Below are 15,305 nucleotides of genomic sequence, written 5' to 3'. Positions count from 1 at the left end.
GCAACCTAATAAAATCATGGACCTAGGTAAAGATGATATATGGCTGCTAAAATCAAATGAAAAACAGAGAACTTAAAATGGAAGAATTGGACTGAAAACAGCTGAGCTCAGGGGTCATTACTAACCTCCAAAAAGGGAGGCAGTTAGACCTCATGCTCTCCTGGGGTGATGTAATCACAAGTACAGAGTATCACCTGTGCAATGTTCTGCCAAATAACTGAACTCGAATCTAATCAAGCCTCAGGACTCACCTTCCTGTTTACAAACATAGGGGAAACTGTACATGTTAAAATGATGCCACAATGACAGAAAATTAATCTAGAATGTGGGAAATTCCACAGAACAAAATGATCCAGTTTTTTTTTAAAAAAGGCATGAAAAAAATAGTAATATTACAGATTCAGAGAGTCTAAGAAACATAGGAACCAAATGTAAAAGAATTGATGTTTGGTCCCTCATTCAAACAAAGGAACTGTAATAAGTTTAGGATAACATGGGCAATCTGAACATGGAGCAATACTAACTAATATTAAAAAATTATTGGGGCAACTGGGTGGCTCAGTCAGTCAATCATGAGCCTCCGGTCATGATCTCAGGGTCCTGGGATGATGCCCCGCATTGGGTTCCTTGCTCAGCAGGGAGTCTGCTCCTCCCCCTCCCTCTTCCACTGTGATCTCTTTTGCTCTCACTTTCAAATGATTAAATATAAATCTTAAAAAAAAAAAGGGGGGGGGGGCAGCCCGGGTGGCTCAGCGGTTTAGCGCCTGCCTTCAGCCCAGGGCATGATCCTGGAGTCCCGGGATCGAGTCTCACATCAGGCTTCCTGGATGGAGCCTGCTTCTCCCTCTGCCTGTGTCTCTGCCTCTTTCTGTGTCTCTCCTGAATAAGTAAATAAAATATCAAAAAAAAAAAAAAAAAAAAAAGAACATAATTAAAAAAAAAAAGTTATTGCTGTTTAGGAGGAATAATGGTGCTGTCGTCATTAATGTTTAAAAAAGTTTTAAAACACACTGAAGAGGGATTCCTGGATGGCTCAGCGGTTAAGTGCCTGCCTTCAGCCCAGGGCATGATCCTGGAGACCCAGGATCAAATCCCACGTCAGGCTCACTGCATGGAGCCTGCTTCTCCTTCTGCCTATGTCTCTGCCTCTCTCTCTCTCTCTCTCTCATGAATAAATAAATAAAATCTTAAAAACAATAAAAATAGAGATCCCTGGGTGGCGCAGTGGTTTGGCGCCTGCCTTTGGCCCGGAGCTCGATCCTGGAGACCCGGGATCGAGTCCCACGTCGGGCTCCCGGTGCATGGAGCCTGCTTCTCCCTCTGCCTGTGTCTCTGCCTCTCTCTCTCTCTCTCTCTGTGTGACTATCACAAATAAATTAAAAATAAATAAATAAATAATAAATAAATAAATAAATAAATAAATAAATAAATAATAATAAAAAACACTGAAGAAATGACAGGTTTGTAATTTACTGTAAAATGCAACTCCAGGGCAAAAACAGGGTGGGGATGGACTGATGAAATAGACAAAATGCTAGTAACTAACTAGTGAAGCATAGGGATGTCCATTAGATTCCCTTTCCTTTTGTATGCATTTGAAATTTGACATAATAAAAAGATTTTAAGAACAGATGAGTACAGACATACTTTGTTTTATTGTACTTTGCAAATGTTGCTGTTTTGAACAAATTGAAGGTTTGTGGCAACTCTGCTTCAAGCAAGGCTTATTGGTGGCGTTTTCCTAACAGCATTCGCTCACTTCCTGTCTCTGTCTCACATTTGGTTAAGTGTTGCAATATTTCCAACTTTTTATTATTATTTCCTTTGTTAGGGTGATCTGTGATCAGTCATCCTTGATGTTACTATTGTAATTATTTTGAGGAGCCACATACCACACCTTTAAAAGGTGGCAGACTTAACTGATAAATATGTGTGCTCTGTCCCATTAACTGGCAGTTCTCCCATCTCTCTCCCTCTCTTCTGGCCTATTTGCTGAAAGACTACAATGCTGCAATTATACCAGTTGACAACCCTTATAGTAGCCTCTTAAGTGTTCAACTGAAAGGAAGAGTTGCACATCTCACACGTTAAATCAGAAGCTACAAATGAGCAAGCTTAGTGAGGAAGGCAGGTCAAAAGCCAAATCAGGCTGAAAGCTAGGCTTTTTGCACCAAACAGCCAAGTTGTGAGCCCCAAGGAAAAGTCCTTGAAGGAAATTAAAAGTACTACTGTAATGAACACATGAATATATAAATGAAAAAAAAAAAAGCAATGTATGAATGATAAGAAAGCGAAAAGGCCTTATTGTTGATCTGGAGAAAGTCTGAGTGGTCTGGGTAGAAGATCAAACCAGCCACAACATTGCCTTAAGCCAAAGCCTAAACCAGAGCAAAACCTAACCCTTTAATTCCATGAAGGCTGAGAGGTGAGAACGTTGCAGGAGAGCAGTCTGGAGCTAGTAGAGGCTGACTCAGTGAGGTAAGAAGACATCTCCCTAACAAGGGGAAGCAGCAGAGGCTGATGTAGAAGCTGCAGTAGGTCATCCACAAGATCTAGCTAAGATCATTAATTAAAGGGGCTACAGCAAACAACGGGAATTTCAAGACAGAAAGCCTATACTGGAAGAAGATGCCATCCAGGACTTTCATAAAGTTTCATAAGCTACAAAGAAGTCAGTGCCTGGCTTCAAAAGACAGGCTGATTCTCTTGTTAGGGGTCAATATGGCTGGTGACTAAGTTGAAGCCAGTACTCATTAACCATTCTGAAAATCCTAGGGCTCTTGAGAATTATCCTCAATCTGCCTGTTGTGGTGTTATTCCTAGAACTGCTCAGGCTTAGGCCTTCATCTTTCATTTACATTATTGTAAAAGCCTTCTGGATTACCTTATCTCAAAAGCATTCTTCTCTCAAACTCTTCTTCCATGCACACTTTATTTTTTTTCTAGCTACTATATATAGAGTACCCGCTTATTGACATGTACTGTAATGGATATTTTTTAAGCATTACCTACAATCTTTATTTTATCCTTGGGAGATGAGAAAAGATAAGTTGAAGTGATTTACCTGCCCAAAGTCCTATAGCTACTAAGTGTCAGAACTAAAATGTGACTCTGAATCTGGTAGCAAAGCTCGCTCAGTTCCCTAGGCCATACTATATTCTCTAAGAAAGAATACTTTTTTCTAAAAAAGAATTTTTAAAAATTACAATATTTAAAAAACTTTCACTAAATTCTCAATGACAATAAGATGAATTTCACAACTCAGTGCAATTTAGACTGAATCTACCTTTTCAATCAAATTAGTATTATTTACTGAATTATTCATCCTTTGTCCATTTATCTGTAATACTGGCTGTTTGGTATCAGGTGTCCCCACATGAACTGGTTTATTTTCTGGGATTTCTATTTTGTCCCCTGGGTCTAAGCATCCATTTGAGGATCTGCACCTTCTTTTAGCTCAGAGGTAATCCTAATATCTGAAGGATGGAATGAGGTTAGTAAACACTGGCTAATCAATTAATTAATGCTCAGAACACCTTTCTCCCATGCATCAAGATGAACATACCTGAGAGAAACCTCGAGTAGAACTGTAAGAACTAGTAATGGCATTGCGACTGGAGCTAGGGATGCCACCTGTGTACGTGCTCGTCAAGGAGCTCATGGAAGAGGTGCGAGATCTCTTATTCGAGTGGTCATCTGAGCTCTGGGAATTGAGACCTCTCTTCAGAGAGCCAGGCCTAATAAAAAAGAAAAAGACAGTGAGCTGTGCTATTTAAGGCAACATTCTTTTAAGGCTTCATCCATGGTCACAAAACATTTCTTAAATAAACTCAATAAAAAAAAATGAAGCTCTTAATACTATAGTTACCATTTCAGCTAAATATCTCAGACAAAGCCAGGAAGGGAAAGACAAATATTTAAAAAATTAAATGCATGATTTCACTTATATAATATTCTAGAAAAAAATGCACACTAATCTACAGTGACAAAAAGCAGATTAATGGATGCCTGGGGATGGGGGCAGGACTGGAGGGAGGTGTTACTAATGGGCATGGGGCAACTTTTGAAGGTGACCGTTATGTTTATTACCTTGGCTATGGCAATGGTATAACAGGTGTATACATGTCAGAACTTATCAAATTGTACACTTAATTTATTTTTTAAGGATTTAATTATTTATTTATTTATTCATCATATATATATATAGAGAGAGAGAGAGAAAGAGAGGCAGAGACACAGGAGGAGGGAGAAGTAGGCTCCATGCCGGGAGCCCGACATGGGACTCGATCCCGGGACTCCAGGATTACGCCCTGGGCAAAAGGCAGGCGCCAAACCACTGAGCTATCCAGGGATTCCCAAATTGTACACTTTTAAAAAAGCACAATCTGTCAATTATCCCTCAATAAACCTACTAAAAAAATCAGAGTTAAGAGAAACCAACCAGTTTTTCTAAGCTTCCAACTGAAACATCTTTCCTTTACAACAGTTACCTAATCTTTGTTACAATGTAGACAACTCACTTTCTCCTATAGTAATGAATGTTAACTACAGGCTAATTTATTCTTACACTCAAAATGTATTTCCTCTAACTTCCACCTATAGTTCACCTGGGCATCTGTTTGGAGCCAAATCAAACAACTATTGGCCTTTTCTTCATGCAACTGCTCTTTAGGTTTCTGGAGACCATTATCCTTCCCTCCCTCATTCCCTTAACTCCCCTTCATATTTTTTTCCCCTTGGATCCATACTTTATACTTTCAAAATCCACTCAAACACCACCACCCTGTAACATTTTACAACTGCTTCACTCACTCAGAACACAGGACAGGTTGTGTTTATCCTCTTACAGTGTAGACATCGACCCAAACACAACACTGCATGGACAATCTGAACATAATTGAGGAAAGCACAATTACCCCTCCCTTGCTCCATTCTAGTCTCTGTTCTCCTATCAGCACAGACCGGAAGCACATTAGCTCTTTTGGCAGCCTTATCATCCTCCTGACTCAATAAGGATGTAAGTTACCACAAATCTTTTCATAAGCCACTTTCCTTCTCATCCAACTCTTAAATGTATTTAAACTCAAACATACAGGGGCAGCTGGGTGGCTCAGTGGTTTAGTGCCACCTTCATCCCAGGGCCTGATCCTGGAGACCCAGGAACGAGTCCCACGTCAGACTCCCTGCATGGAGCCTGCTTCTCCCTCTGCCTGTGTCTCTGCCTCTTTCTCTGTGTGTCTATCATGAATAAATAAAATCTTTAAAAAATAAATAAATAAAATAAATAAACTCAAACGTACAAACTTAACATTTATCTTAAATTTCATACTGTTGCACTTTAACCTTTGCACAAACCTGTTTATTATATAGTTATGAAATATATTTACAAACTCTTAGCTGTACCATACTTTTTATCCATATTAATGAAAAAGTACTAAAAGAAATCAGATGATAGTTATTATGGGACGTGACTTAAAATGTTGCTCTCAGATATCACAGATCTGTACCTGGACTAATAAAGCAATACAACCAACACAGAGGAAAATCTACAAGACAACAGCTCCAACCGTGCCCTTCCCCAGTCTACCTCATTCAGATGGATTCTCACATACTTAGGCACAAAAGAAGCGGGGACTCCGTTGGCCACCAGGGGCTCAAATGCTGAATGTCCACTCCCGCTGCTATCATGGCGCCTGTGACAAATAAAAAACCCTCAATTAAATGAATTGACAGTTTTTTTTTCCTTAGAGTATCTTCTCATATTCCTATAATTTTACACTATTTTTTTTCTTACACTATTTCTATAGTATATAGGTTCTATGCTAGACAAGAAAAAGGCTGCTTCAAATCCTAAAGATTCTGAAAGGTAGATTTATTCTAGGATTGTCCTCATAATGAGTGTAAAAATGCTTCAAGACCTTTTGAACTTACTCCGGTGTATTACTTGCTAACTTCTCTCCAAAGTATTATAATCACAAATTTAATACCCTATCACCCACAAACAGATGTTTTAAAAACATTTTAGGGACTAACTCACACATCCCATAATGCTCTAGAGGTTAATAAGTCTGTTAGGGAAAAATTTCACATATCTCATGTAAGAACTGCCTATGCATGGTGCCCATAATCACTGCTTATTCCAAGGATGAGAAAGATAATACAGAATCCTGTTTTAGGCTCACCAGGGTCAAGAAAACTTAGAACTTGGATAATATGAGAGACCTATTTGGACCATAAGAATGATACCCTCTCCCACTGCCACATCCCCCACTCTTTGCCACCCCTGCTTAGCCAGTTGACATTAGTTCAAATTGTTCACTTTTAAGTCATTTCTACTCATCATGAGATCTTCCTTTGTTACATAAAAACACCTCCATTTATTAGTATCTCCCTACCTAACTTTGCATTGGCAGTATCAAAGACAGCCAACTTTGCAGGATATGAACAATCTGGTCTAGGTAATGGGGAGGAGGGCAATGGTTATATTTAACAAGAGTGGGGTCCACTTGTCTTCTCAGAGTGCTTCCTTGATCAATGTATATTAAAAAAAAAACCTCCTTTATTAGTCTGTTATATGATCCTGTTGTGTTTTTTTTTTTTTTTTAAAACCTCTATACACTTACAATCTCTAATTCCTTATTTTATTATCCAAGGCCCATGGGGACTCTCTTGCTCACTGCCCTAATGCTGGAGCAAGCCCAGGCACAAACTTAGGTGCTCAATCTGTTGAATTAAAAGAGGAGTGAAGTCCTTAACTGATTCTTGGAAAGCCATAAGAAGCTATGCATCATAACTAGTGACTTCAACCTCTGCTCTTTCCACAGTTAGGAGACAGACGGTTCATTTTCATTAAAATATCAGAAACCAAATAATGAAATTAGGTTTAGTCTCATTACCAATAAATCTACCATATTCCAGTCTTCACTTTGCTTCGACAAGCATTTCCTTCCGCACAAATATGACATCTGAATGGTGCTTACCCAAGTAATTAACACAAGCTGGTCAGGGAAAGATTTTTAGCATTCTCTCTCAAAAAAAAAAAAAAAAAAAGGCTTTGAGCACATTTGTATCCAAAGTATGAGGCTAACATTGCTAATAGCTGTCAGCTTACGGAAAAGTTAAGTTATAAAATTTAACCTGCACTGCAGGAAACTAACAGCATTAAAGCCCTTGTTACTAAGCTCTTCCATGGAAGCCAAAGAAGGGCACCCACTGAGGCTCACAAACTGTGGAGTTAGTCTCTGCTTTTTGGGAGTGATCTGTATTTCAACAAATCACAGGAGTCTGTGTGGGTGGCCTATTTAGTACTCTGCAGGGCCTGTTACCTTCTTTTATTTTCCTGGCTATCAGAAAATATTTGATCTTCCTCCTCCACTGTCCTTTTCTTCCTCTCTTTGAGGGCACTCAGTACGGTCTCCTTTGCACATGGATCTGGGGCATTACTTGATGGTGAGGACAGCGTTGAGTTGATTGTCTGCTCTGGTCTATAATGAAAAACAAGATTCTGGCATTGAGATACATTAATAGCCATGTCATATAGCACAGATTTCAGTCATTGGAAATCAGAAGCCAACCAATAAGCAAAACCATACAATGAAAGAAACTGCCCTTAGCAATGAAAGCTACAATTAAGTCCCACACAAAACAAAAAACTAGGGATTTCTGATTCAAATAAGCAGCTTCTTCCCCTTTTTCGTTTCACAGTTGTTTTGTTAGAGGAACAGATGTGGAAGAGTAAGTGGAAATAAACAGGAATTTATTCTGCCAGCAGTTTAACACTCACATTGGTGAACGAATCCATTTACTATCTGGAGGAGCAATCCTCACTGTCACTGGGCTGCACACCATTTTGGAATTACGAGCAGATAGCACAGTCTTCTTGTGATAACCATTCCAGCACACTGTAGGAAGTACCCCCAGAAGGGAATATTGGGCCTGCTGGATTGGATATCGTCTTCGAGGTGTTATTACAAACCGGTTTGATAAAGTCCCACAATCCCTACGGAGAATGGGAGACATGTTATAAAAACAAAGAAGCCTGAAAGAATGGCAGAAAATGCAAATTACTAAAGAATCATGTGGGTTATCTTCCAGAAAGCTTAAACAAGGTTTTTATTTAGAGAAAGCGAGCACACTTAAGAGAGGGGCAGAGGGAGAGGGAGAGAGAATGGCAAGCAGACTGTGCCCTGATCACACAGAGCCTGATGCAGACCCTTTCACCACCCTGAGATCAGGACCCAGGCAGAAATCAAGAGTAGGACGCTCAACCAACTGAGCCACCCAGGAGCCCCTTAAACTGCTTTTTGAGCCACACAAAACAAAGCATTTTTATGGCAATGGTTTCCCATTCCATCTAAGGATGGACAGCAGCAGCTGCTTAACAGCTGTCCCAATGGACTTCGACAATTTTGCGAGGGAAATTGAAAACCCTGCCTACACATGTAAAACTGCAATGGAAGAAAAGTGCGTGTTAGGACATGCAAGGAGGAACTTTTCAAGAATTCTTAAGTCTTTTCAATCTTTTATGCTGAGTCATAAGTAATATACACCCAAATTCAAACATTTCTGACACCTAAAGTTCATCTTTCAACTAAATATAGTTATTGATAACCTAATATTTTCACCAGTTTTGTATTCCTTTGTAATGCTCAGCTATTGGAGGTAAATGGGATTGCCTCTTTGACAATCAAGTTTTATCAAAGAGGGGTCTTCCGGGAACACCTCTTTGAGCTTGACTAACTGAATTGCTCCTGTTGGTTTAAAGGAAAAATGTAACAAAATATACTATATAACTACTCTCGAAAGGCATAGATACTTTCACCAGAAGCAGGGATATTTTAGTAGTTTATCAAGTATTCTTCTAAATGCTATACTAAAATTCAGTTTTAAAAACGGTAAAAAAAAAAAAAAAAAAAGGAAGCAGCTCTGGCATCACATCTCATTCCAAAGGCTCAAGGAGGGCAGGCGGGACGGTTGACACACACCAAGGTGTTTCAAGAGGACAAAGCGATACAGAGTCCACTTTGGACTTAATGAAAAAGAAAATCTGATTTAAAAATCAAGCCCTTCACTCAAAGCCGGTCAACAGAGAGGAGGGTGTGGGGAAGATGGGCGTATCTTACCGATGGGAAGGCCTCCTAGGGGGTCGGAGAAGAGGAGTGGGGAGAGAGGGGTGAGTGTGGTGCACAAGATGGGCCGAGTGCGCAGGCGGCGCGGCGCGAGCGGGTGCTCGGCGGCGGCCAGGCCTCTCCAGTAGGTCCCTGGCCTCCGGGGCGGGTGCAGGCTGCGGGGGGCCGGGCTTGCCCAGGTAACTGCCCATGAGGAGCAGTTCGGCGGGGTCCGGTCCTTCGAGCAGGGTCCGCGACTCTAGGAGGTTTCCGTTCACCGCCGACTTAGCCGGAGGCGAGGCGTGCAGGGGCCGCTGACGCCGCGCGTTCCGAACGAGAGAGGAAAGGGCGCGCGAACCGCGGGGCTCGCGGCTCAGTCCCCACCAGGCCGCGGTGGCCCCCACGGCCAGCCAGGCCAGCGCCGCCGCCGCCGGCACCAGGTACAGCACGAGGCCGAACAGCGACAGGCCGAGGACCACCGCCCCGGCCGGGCCGCCGCAGCCCCCTCCCCGGCCCCGGCCGTCCCTGACGCTCGCTATCGGCCGCCGCCGCTCGCCTCCGCCAGCCGCCGCAGCCGCCGGAGACATCGCGGCTCCGCGCCGCGGAGAAGACTTAAATATCCCAGCGTGCACCGCGCCGTGCGCCGCGTCACCGCGCGCCTGTTGCGTCACAGCGCAAGCGACTCGGACGAGCGACCGCCGCGGGCAACGCCGCTGCTGCCTGGCAACGCGCTAGATCCGACCCCGCTCGGCAAACGCCGCCTCACAGAAACACTGCGGTCGGTGTTCCCCGGCTTCCGCGCCTCCAGCTCGCAGCACCCACCCGGGGTGAGCCGGGGAAGAGGCGCGTTAAAGATAAAAGCTCCGGAAAGCGACCGCTCGCGTAATGCTTGATCCATGTTATTTTCCAGAGGGCTGAACTCCCCGGAAGAGGCTGTTACCGGGCACGTTTTTCACGATTGCTACCAGAGATGGTGAGTTTTTCAGTTGCCCTGTTTCTGCCAAAGGGGATTTACTTGCACAGCAACAGTGAAAAGCCAGACCAGCCCCCAACAACCACCCTTGTTCAGTGTGGAACTAATTCTAATAAATTCCCGATCATGCAGTCCAAGAGTCTAATGTGTTGCGGATCAAATCTGAAGCTGCAAGCTAAGTTTGACTTCCTGCCGTACAAATTGGTTGAGTGGGACAGTTACCGACCAAATTTCACATCATAGTCCAGAATCGGTTAGATTTTGAGGATTTGTGATCACTGTACCCTATGTTAAATTTGGTGGTCTGGAAAAGTGGATTAGTGGTTGGCGAGGGCTGGGGAAGGTGTATGTTGGAAAATGGGGTTCTCTTTTTAGGGGGTACAAAAATATTTTAAAATTAGATTATGATGGTGATCGTACAGCCCTGTGAACTGTACGGTATGTGAATTATATCTTAATAAAACCATTAAAAAAAACACCTTGGTGGTCTGCCAATTAAGATTTTTATCTAGCTCAGCTTCCTGGACCATTCATTCACTCCACTGACAGCCATTACATAGATGAAAGGGACAAGCCAGGGTCTCTGATCTCCATGCCTTCAGTGTAGTGGAGAAGAGAGATGTGTAAGTAGAAAGCTACAATTCACTGTGGCCAGAGTGATAACGGAGGCACAAAAAAGAGAGGGAATGAAAAAGGGGAAGACAGGCTGGGAGGTGTTACCTGAGTGGACAAAAAGTGGCTAAAGCGGGTTCAAGCAGATGCAGGAGCACTGTGCAGAGGCACAGAGATGGAAAGGAGGATGGCTGGAGATCAGGCAGTTTGAGGGATTACAGAGGTTAAAGGATAGGCAGCACTCAGGAAAGAGGCCTGAAGCAACCTGAAGAGATGAGAAAGGCAGGCAGCTCTCCCTAACCCGCTGCAAGGGTAGTTCTGCTTCTGTCTGATTTCATGAAAGACTTAATTTGAAAAGAAAAGGGGATGGGCTGTGTTACTTAGGAACAAATCTCAGCAGTAGCAGTGGAAGAATGGGACAAGAGCCAAGCTGCAGTGAGTTAAATTATGAATGGAAAGCGAGGAAGTAGAGGTAGGGAGTGCAGACTTCCCATTCAAGGACTATGGATAATATCTAGCTCAGCAAGGGTCTGTTAAATTATCATTTATTACTGGAATTCAGAGGAGGAGCCAGACATAAAAGCCATCAGTGAACACATGCTGTGAGACTAAGATTACTTGGGAATTAACATAGAGAAGTCTGAGACCTGAGCCCCAGGGCACCCCAGTATTTAGAGGTTGAAGAAACGGACACACAAACCTGCAAATCATTTACTAAAATGGAGATAAATAGGACTACATTAAAAGTCAACACTTCTGTAGAGGAAAAGACAGCATAGGTGCTAAAAGACAAGTCCTGATAAGTGAAATCTAAGAGAATTCATCACTGGCATAACTGCACTACAAGGAATGTTAAAGGCTGCCCTTTAGACCAAATGGAACTAATATCAGATGGAAATGTGGAACTATATGAAGGAATGAAGACCATCATGGTAAACAATTTGGTGAATGTAAAAGTCTGCGTTTTCATGATTTGCTTTATGACCTGATTATTTCAAGTAAAAATAAGGAGACATTATATAGGTGGATGTAATAAATATAGAATGAAAAGATGTAATAACCATTACCAAAAGCGGGGTCGTGGGGAGGGTAAGTGTAATTATACTACCATAAGGTCATTACATTTGTGATATGGAAAGCAGGAAGTGGGACATCTGAGGTGCCAAGTCAGACATGAGAAGGGGTATGGTGAAATAGGAAAGTTATGTGTAAAGGTATTTGATAGTGACTATATCTTGGATCATAAGAGAAGTCTTAATAAATATAAAATAATTGATATAAAACAAAGTACATTCTCTGAGCATAATGGAATTAAACTAGAAAATCAGTAACAAAAACAAAAGGAGAATCTCTAAACACTTGATAATTAAACAATACAATCTAATCCATGAGTCAAATAGCAAGTCTCAAGGGACTTTAGAAAATATTTTGAACTGAATCAAAATGAAAATATAATGTATCAAAATCTATAATAGGGGCTTTCCCTTCTGACAGTAATGAAACAAAGGGACCCCAGATTTATCCTCTCACCTAGAACAACAACAAAAACCAGACAATCTATGAAATTGTGTTTTTCAAGACTATAGACAACAAAGGACAATGGTCACTGAGTTGAGAACATGAGCCCCATGATCATCACAGCTTACTGTCTTGAGTTCTAGGCAGTGGTACAGAAAGGAAGGGAACTGAGGAAGAGCCCAGTGGACTTCCCGATTTGAAATATAGGGCTAAAGAGTTTGGGGAGATCAAAACAGCTAGAGTTTAAAAGACTGTACCAGAGAGAAGAGAACTGTGAAAAGAATTCCCAGAGATCCACAGAGGTTTCTCTCAAGTATGTAATCCAGTACTCATGAGTATAAGTTTATGAGGAAATTACCCAATGCCAAAGAAAGAACCATCCAAAAGTATTGAAAAACAGGATCTGTCACTAAGAAAGGGTCAAGAATAGTGTCTGTTCCCACCAGCCAGACTGTAAAAACTTGTAATTCATAGGATAGTAGGTATACTCAGGAAGGTGTTGTCTGGGTAATGGGAAATAATCAGCCTTATACTGAACACTGCTCCAGACTTATCATATAGATCATAAAAGTAAAACCTGAAAGGATCAAACTGAATCCCAAAGCAAAGTTCAAGAAAATGTACAGGAATATGGGGGTCCCTGGTGGCTCAGTGGTTGACTGCCTGCCTTCGGCCCAGGGTGTGATCCTGGAGTCCCAGGATCGAGTCCTGCATCAGGCGCACTGTATGGAGCCTGGTTCTACCTCTGCCTGTGTCTCTGCCTCTCTCTCTGCCTCTCTCTCTCTCTCTCTCTCTGTCTCACATGAATAAATAAAATATTTTTTAAAGAAGAAAGCGTACAGGAATAAAAAAAATTGACTAGCCCTCAACAAGGTAAAATTCAGTGTCTGGCATCCAAACAAGATTACCAGGCATATAAGCAAGCAGGAAAATAGCCCATCAAGAGGACAGTAATCAATCGAAACTGACCCAGAACTGACACACGTTAAAATTATCAAAGGATAATAAAAATTATTTTACCCCTCCAAAAAATTATTTTACCCATATTCCATATATTCAAAAAGACAGCTAGAGATATGGAAAAACATAGGGAAAAATAATGGCCTCCATCTTCCCAAACATAATGAGAAATATACAATCTCATATCTGAAGCTCCATCTCAAGTAGAAGAAATAGAGTACAACAAGTCACATTGTAACTGAATTGTTCAAAACCAGTGATACAGGTAAGACTTACTTACAGAGGAACAAAGATAAGGTTAATACCAAATTTCTTCTTGGAAAAATTGCAAAGGAGAAGATAGCATAGTCATAAATTTAAAGTACCGACAGAAAAAACTGTAAATCTAGAATGATATACCTGGTGAAAATATCTTTAAAAAATGAGATAAAGAGGTCTTCAGACATACTTTAAGCTTTTAAAGAATTTATCACTACCAAACTAACAGTATAAGAAATGTTACAAGATACCCTTCAGGCAGAAGGAAAATGATCCCAGATGGAAACCTGGATCTACACAATGAATTTAGAGTACTGGAAATGTAACTGTATAGGTAGATATTTATGACCTTCCCCCCTCATTATTTAAATCTCTTTAAGACACAACTAAGTGACCTAAGCAAAACAACAGAGTAGGCAGCTTCAAGCCCCCATCTTCCAAAAGAATAATAATAATAAAAGCAGTAACTGGTAGAACCAGCTTTATCAGAACCCTGGAAAACAATCAAGGGTTTATATCAATAAAACAAATGCTGAATCAATAAAACAGCAATATAGAAGTGGTGGAAAGCTCTGTGTTTTTTTTTTTCTTGCCGTTGTACTACCTACTACACTTTCCCCATCTTGTCAGCAATCTTAAGGATAAAAACCTACATTCCCAGTGTGGGAACCTGGTCGCTGGTTCCACAGGGAGTACACTAGACCTTATTTGCAAATTACTGTGTATATCTGCCCTATATGTGGGCTACCTGAGGGAATGATGCAGGAACTCCTCTCTATTTTGCCAAACATGTTGAATCTAATGTAATTCCATGGTAACCACAAAGAAAATACTTTAAAAATACCTACAAAAAGAAATGAAGGGATATCAAAATGGTTCACTACAAAAAAAAAAAAAAAAAAAAAAAAACACAAAAGAAGGCAGTAATGAAAAAAAAAAAAGAGACAAAAACAGTATAACACAGAAAAAGGAAAAGTAAGTACTTCCTTAGGAGTAGTTGCTTCAAATATAAATTAAAAAATTCAGGGTAGGGGCAGCCTTGATGGCTCAGCAGTTTAGCACCACCTTCAGCCCAGGGTGTGATCCCGGGGACCCGGGATCGAGTCCCACGTGGGGCTCCCTGCATGGAGCCTGCTTCTCCCTCTGCCTGTGTCTCTGCCTCTCTCTCTCTCTCCCTCTCCCTCTCTCTCTTTCATGAATAAATAAATAAAATCTTAGAAAAAATGTTTAAAAAAAAAAAGTTCAGGGTACCTGGGTAGCTCAGTGGTTGAGCATCTGCCTTTAGCTCAGGTAGTGATCCTGGGGTCCTGGGATTGAGTCCCATATCCCGCAGGGAGCCTGCTTCTCCCTCTGCCTCTCTCTGTCTCTGTCTCTCATGAATAAATAAATAAATAAAATCTTAAAAAAAAACTTTCTAAAAAAAATTCAGTCAAAATGCAAAGATTGGCAAAATGGATTAAAAAAAAACATGATCCAACTAGGTGCTGTCTACAAAAGATACTTTATTTTTTTTTTGAGAGGGAGGGATGGAAGGAAGGAGGAGAAGGAATGAAGGGAGGGGAGAGGGGCAGAAAGAGAGGAAGAGAGAATCTTAAGCAGGCTCCACAGCTAGTGCTGAGCCCAATACGGGGCTTGATCTCACAACCCTGAGATCATGTCCTCAGCTGAAATCAAAAGTTGGAAGCTTAAGTGACTGAGCCACCTCAGTGCCCCATGGCTCACTTTAGACAGAAAGACACAAAGAGGTTAAAAGTGAAAATTTGGAATGGGGCACCTAGGTGGCTCTGTCAGTTAAGCATCTACCTTCAGCTCAGGTCATGATCAGCAGGGAGCCTGCTTCTTCTCCTTCCTCTCCCCTCCCCCTGGCTTGTGCTCTC

At 41.5% G+C, this 15,305-nt stretch overlaps 1 protein-coding gene across 3 annotated transcripts in view; it reads right to left on the bottom strand.

Moving 5' to 3' along the window:
- POM121C (POM121 transmembrane nucleoporin C) overlaps window positions 1-15,305 on the bottom strand; it is a 49,720-nt gene that overhangs the window by 17,046 nt on the left and 17,369 nt on the right. For 2 of the 3 annotated variants that reach the window (XM_077908183.1, XM_077908182.1), the window contains exons 2-5: window positions 7,784-7,999; window positions 7,326-7,484; window positions 5,613-5,693; window positions 3,566-3,737 (exon numbers count right to left, since the gene is read on the bottom strand). In XM_077908183.1, the coding sequence (XP_077764309.1) occupies window positions 3,566-3,737; window positions 5,613-5,693; window positions 7,326-7,484; window positions 7,784-7,848 (477 nt within the window). In that variant the 5' untranslated portion in view covers window positions 7,849-7,999. Of the gene's footprint in view, window positions 1-3,565; window positions 3,738-5,612; window positions 5,694-7,325; window positions 7,485-7,783; window positions 8,000-9,122; window positions 9,710-15,305 lie in introns of those variants that run through there. The other variant, XM_077908181.1, reaches the window with a different exon arrangement.

The sequence above is a fragment of the Canis aureus genome, chromosome 8 (genome assembly GCF_053574225.1).
Source record: "Canis aureus isolate CA01 chromosome 8, VMU_Caureus_v.1.0, whole genome shotgun sequence".
In the NCBI taxonomy this organism is placed as follows: domain Eukaryota; kingdom Metazoa; phylum Chordata; class Mammalia; order Carnivora; family Canidae; genus Canis; species Canis aureus.
This window is presented reverse-complemented; position numbering and strand designations above follow the sequence as displayed.